The 6022-nt window shown below is 45.7% G+C and overlaps 1 protein-coding gene across 1 annotated transcript in view; it reads left to right on the forward strand.

Annotated features, from left to right (window-relative positions):
- Positions 1-775: 775 nt before the first annotated feature.
- Dnah7 (dynein axonemal heavy chain 7) overlaps positions 776-6022 on the forward strand; it is a 195148-nt gene continuing 189901 nt past the window's right edge. The window contains exons 1-2 of the mRNA XM_013353465.2: positions 776-1254; positions 5804-5866. Coding sequence (XP_013208919.1) covers positions 1240-1254; positions 5804-5866 — 78 coding nt within the window. The 5' untranslated portion in view covers positions 776-1239. The remainder of the gene's footprint in view (positions 1255-5803; positions 5867-6022) is intronic.

The following is a 6022-nucleotide window of genomic DNA, read 5'->3' on the forward strand; positions in this document are numbered from 1 at the left end:
CTTCCCTCCATTTTCCTTAAAGAGTTTTAAAGCTTTAACTCCACGTGAGGTCGATTTTCTCGGTGCCGTGAACTGTCTGCTTGGTGTTTGGGTATATGGATATCTAGTTTTCTCACGTTGGTTGCTGAAAAGGTATTGTTTTTCCATCACTGCAGTTTTGTACTAAATTTTGAGGTCAGAAATATGAGACTTCCAAATGTGTCTTTTTTTTTTCAATATTGTTTTGGCCGTTCCATAAGCTGTCACATAAATCTTAGTTTAGGAATCTGCCGTTTCTCAATCGCAAACTTTCCAGTCAGGTGTGGTGGCAGAAGTCTGTAATTCCAGCGCTCGGGAGGCTGCCACAGAAAAAAAAAAACGTAGAGTTTGTGGCCAGCCTGGGCAGTGAGACCGTTTCAAAACCAAACCAAAATAAACAAAACTAAACTAAACTAAAACTTTGCAGTGGGAGGACGTTTCCCTTAAAGTCTAAACTCCTCGCCATATTTTTTTTTTTTAAATCGGGTCTTTAAAATACACCACCTATCTATCTCTTCACCTTTATCACCGGGCTCTAATCTGCTTTACCCCACTCCTCAATCTGGTAGACTCACTCGGTTTTGTTTTTGTTTTTCTTCCTCTAATAGCCATGCAACGCCTCAGGTGGAGCGGTCCTTACACAGTCTTGTCTTCTCTAGACCTCAGCGTTCACATCCCTGCCACATCTTCCCAAGCCCTGCGTGGGTATCGTCTTGAGACAAAATCATTCATCTAGTCAGTCACGCGTGGATTTACTGAGTCTCCGAGGGCTCGCTTTCTAGTGTGCGGGAGAAGCCAACAGGACTGAAAACTGATGCACCCGAATAGGGAACACATTTCCTGCTCCAGTCCTGAGTGCTCCATTTGCCTACGTTAGCAATGAAATCTGCAGAAACAGCAAAATGAAAGCGGGAAGCAGAGGATCACGTCCACCCAGGCTGGTTGGAAGGTGTCTGCCACCACCCTCAGGAGGCCCCAGAAAGTCACCCTTACTGGATCACCGAGAGAAAGTTCTGGACCTGATCACGCAGATACAGATGACCGGAAGTGGAACCCGCCAGCTTGTTGCTTAGCAACACATGAGGCAGGGACGCTAGAGCTCCCAGCTCAGAGAGCCGAGATTGAGTGAGCTGTCCAGCGGTGGACACCTCTGTCCCCGGGCTCAGGGTCCCGCAGCAGCGATCCAGGCCGGCCGTGCGCGGCTCGCAAGTCCTCGCAGCCATGAGTAGCGAGCAGGTGAGAGCGGGGCCGCCAGGGTCCCGGGTCCCGGGGGGACCGGGCACGCAGGAGTGCAGACTGCGGCTCTCGGGGACCCACCCTAGACCCCCCGTGCCACCCCGGGTGTTGAGAGTTTCCCTCCGGTTCCCTTCCCAGCCGCTGGGTCTCGCTGTCACCGTGACTGCGGAGCACAACTCTCAGGGACGCGCTAGCGGCAGAAACAGCTCGACGGCGACCCCAGCTGCTCTCCCGGCTGCTGTCCCGGAGTATTTGTGACCCGAGGCTTCTTAGATGTGTGACTTTCTGCCAACCACTTAGTCTTTTTCTTTCCAAGGAGACAGAAACTCGCTTTTTACCACACCCCCTCCCACCCAAAGCTGGCCTGGGGTTAGGTTTTTAGGCCAGGCTGGCCTTGAATTTGCAGCATTTCCTGGTCCCCAGCCTCTGCCAGCTGAGATCACAGGCCACCCAGGGCTCCCACTTAGTCTTGTGGTGTGTAATAAAAGATGTAGGCCACAATAGCTTGTAGAAATAAACAGTTGCAAAAGTAAAAATCTTTCTCTGTTGACCTTAAGAGAAACTGCACTACAGAGCCTCGGTCATTGGTTTTGATGCCAGCCCACCGCAGGAAGGCTGTAGGGCGGACATTTTTCTGGGTAGCTAGAGAAACATTGCAGCTCTCAACACCGTGACAAATGAGAAAAGGACTCTGTTAGCAACCCAAATGAGACACGAAGTTGATTTTCCAGCTGGGAGTTGTTTTCTTCTTTGTTACTTCATAGTGCGTTCTTTTGCAAGTCGAGTTTGTTGTGGAAATGATGTTTAAAGGTGTCTTAAGGGTTGCTGATGGCTCAGCGCTTAAGAGCTTGATGTGCAAGCCAGGAAAACGTAAACCCGACTCCCCATCACCCACTCGAAGACCCAGAGTGGCCAGACAGAGGGACAGAGACAGGAGGATTGCTGGGGAGACCTGACTCAAAGTAGTAAGTCAGCGAGCAGTAGGTTGGTTTCTATGTGTAGGCATGGACACCCCCATCCATACGTGAACATACCAAACACACACATTCACACACAGGTCCACACTCACACACTCATACACACACACTCACAAGATATGCTCATATTCCCAGATACGTACACACACACATGCACACACTCATAATGCACACGGAGACACACACACATGCTCACACACACTCACATACACCATCACACAGACACACACACACTAACAATTATATACACACAGAGAGACACACACTCAAATACACACACACAACACACACAGAGACACACACTCATATACATGCTCAGGCACACTCACATATACCATCACACAGACACACACACTAACAAATACAGACACACAGAGAAAGAGTTTTAGCCAGAAGAAGGCACCAGACCTCATTACAGATGGTTGTGAGCCACCATGTGGTTGCTGGGAATTGAACTCAGGACCTTTGGAAGAGCAGGCAATGCTCTTAACCACTGAGCCATCTCTCCAGCCCCCGAAAAAGAGTTTTTTAAAGCCTTATTGTTCCGGTCAGGTTGTGTGTGTGTGTGTGTGTGTGTGTGTGTGTGTGTACGTGACAAAACGGAGCAAGGCAACTCAAGGGAGGAGGATGTTTACTTTTCCTCATGGTTTTAAAGGTCACCTGGTTCTGGGCGTTTCTGGGTACCATACCAAAGTACTACATCAAGGCAGGGAGGGCACAGGAGCATAACGCTGCTCACCTCAGGGCAGCCAGAAGGCAGAGAGCATGAGGAAGAGACGAGAGAAACATCAGCACATTGAAAGCATACTCCAATAGCCCACGTCCTTCCGCCAGGCCCTACCTCTTAACAGCCCATTCTGCCAAAAGCTTAAGTTAATTTTTAGATGGAAATAGCATCCCCGTGGCATCACAGCTTCCTAAGAGCATCACCTACTGGTGCTGCCCCTCAATGCAGCGAGCCTTTTGGAAAGACACGCCATATCTAGATTTTAACATTTATAGTTCTAGATTATATAGGTTATAGATTAATAGCAAACAATGTCAAGTCGCTAACTTATTCACCAAGTAAATAATAGTTATCTAAATGCTCAAGAAAACTTATTCCAGTAGTTTTGAAATTCATATAATAAATTGAGAATGAAGAAACTGGTGCTATGATCCATATATCAAAGAATAATTAGCCATCAATAGTACAAGAACAAACGAGCAAAATCCTCCCAAATTTCAGTTACATGTAACAAAAAAGGACACACCACAACACCTGAGCAATCACTAGACCTCATGGTGCGGTGGTATTGTGCTCAAACTTCTTAACAAACAAATAAAAAAAAATCACGAATCATCGCCATCGATAATTGAGTAGCTCTTTTGCTTGACGTCTACGTAAGTCTTTGGCCCTTTCGTGGAACCATGGTCTATACTGTCAAATCTAAAATACTTCTTTTATTTAATATACAGTGGGTTTTCTAGAGAGCTAGTTTCCGTAATTCCTTCCACCTATTCAGCTGGAGCTAAGAAGCAGCCAAGTGATCGCTGGAAGTTGTGTGCTTCCTATTCCTAAAAGTGACACTGGAAACCCCAACTCCCTTGTCTCCCCACAATCTCCAAAAGGGCCACGTTCCTTTGAAGAAGCCTTGGAATCACCCAGAAGGGCATTATTAACCCATCCAGGATTTTTGCCTCCGTCTCAATCAGCAGAGGGCTCCCTCCTACCATTTTGGTTGACTTTGTAATTTTAAAAGTTATTTTGATGCCTCCCTCTGTCTTAGCTTAGAGTACAGTTTTCCTTTTGAAAAGATGAAAGTTTTATACAATCATCTAAAACAAATAGAATGGATTAAATTTTCAGCAATTCCATTTCAACGTGACATTTACTTATGAATTCATCCCACTTGAAGATGTGAGCTGGCGGCAGGGACGCATTTACTGAGGAGGTTTTTTAACATATCCATCTCATTAAATGGAAGGCTGAGAGGGGCATGGCATTTTCTTTTCAGAGATAGTCGTCTGTCTTTTTCTCTTATGCTAGGGACTTAATGAGAAATAGAAGTCTTTTGCAGTTGCTCATTTCATTTGAAAAAGTAGTTAACAAACAAACAAACAAACAAACAAACCCTCCAGCCCCTTAGAGATTCTGCTGAAGGCGTTTATAGCGTTTAAAAGTGTCCATACTCAAAGGATGGCCCTCACATAAGGGTTGCTTGTGGGGCGAGGGGAGGAACCCGCTGTGCAGCACTGTTGAAAGTCACAGAACAAGTGGTTCTCCTTTGGCTGCCATGATCATCCTGTTCGCCACCTTCTTTTAAAGAACTATTCTAATTTTTGTGTGTGTGTGAGAGAGAGTTTTGCCTGTGTGCGCACTGTGTTGCTAACTCCTGGTCAGTCTTGATCAAGGTTCTCGTTAGAGGATTGCACGCTCGGATGATGGCCACCCATATATCTGTCCCCTTCATCACAGAGCAGGAAAAAGGCAGAAGCTCAGCTTGGGGCAAAGAACAAAACGGTCCCAGAAATGACTAAAATCAGATGAAACCTTCATAGAAAGTATCATAAGCAGAAGCATTTTCCTGTTTCCAAATCATTTGAGGGCCGGGGATACAGCTCACTGGTAGAGCCAGCATGCATGAGACCCCAGATTAAAATCTTCTTTAATGATACTTTATAGCTTAATTAAAACATCTTACATCCCCTCCCCCCCTTTTTTGGTCAAATTCATTCCTCAGCACACAAATGGAAATCAAAGGACAATTTACAGAAGTCGGTCCTTCCTTTCCATTGTGTGGGTCTAGGGTATTAAATTCAGGTCGTTGGGTTTGGTGACAAGTACCTTAACTGCAAGGCCCTTTGTCCTGGTTAAGTGGTTTTTGTTTTATTCAATTTATTTATTTATTTAGTCACTATGTCATATGGTAGAGTCACCTGAAAAAGAGGGAAACTCACTTAAGAAAATATCCCTCTTGGCCTGCAGGCAAGTCTACGGGGAGCATCTTCATGATTGATAATTGACATGGAAGGGCCCAGCCCGCTGTGGGTGGCGCCAACCCGGGCAGGTGGTCCTGGAGTCTATAAGAAGGCAGGCTGAGTAGTCAGGAGGAAAAGCCAGTTAGTGGTGTCCCGCCGTGGTCTCTGCTTAAGTTCCTGTCTTGGTTTCCCTAGTGATGGAGTGTATATATAACCTGTAAGCCAAATACGGTCTTCCACCCCAAGTGGCTTTGATCATGGTGTTTATCACAGCAAGGAAACCCTAAGTGAGATACCATTTTACCTGCCCTAAAATTGTACCTTAATTTCAGCTTCGCACTGTTTACTTCTAGTGTCTGTAAGGGTGTGTGTCTGTGTGTGTCTGTGTGTCTGTGTGAACTTTGTATCCTGCAACCTTCTGACTGAACTAAGTAGTTCTAATAGTTCCTTGGTGTGTTATAAGAGTCCTGTGTGTAAGATCATACGTCAGTAAGATCATATTTTAGGATATTTTGGACGGTATGTGTTTGCCTTTATAGAAAATGTAAAACTTGGCTGAGTGAATTAAATTTAGCGATAATGAGTAAACAACCCCCCCTCCCCCATTACAGGATAAACTACCCAGCAAGGAAAAGTCCAAGGCACCGGTGAGTTTCCTGCCACAGCTGTCTATGGTAAGTCCTTAACGCATCTTCATGCTTTGCTCGGTTGCGATAATCTTGCTTACTATTGTCTGATTTCACATTCTGTGTCCAGTCCAGTTCGATCCCGATGGGAAAGTGCTGTGTGGTACATATCCTAGGATAACCGGTTTATTATACAGTCACCAC

This window comes from Microtus ochrogaster, unplaced genomic scaffold, assembly GCF_000317375.1.
Source record: "Microtus ochrogaster isolate Prairie Vole_2 unplaced genomic scaffold, MicOch1.0 UNK8, whole genome shotgun sequence".
Lineage (NCBI taxonomy): Eukaryota > Metazoa > Chordata > Mammalia > Rodentia > Cricetidae > Microtus > Microtus ochrogaster.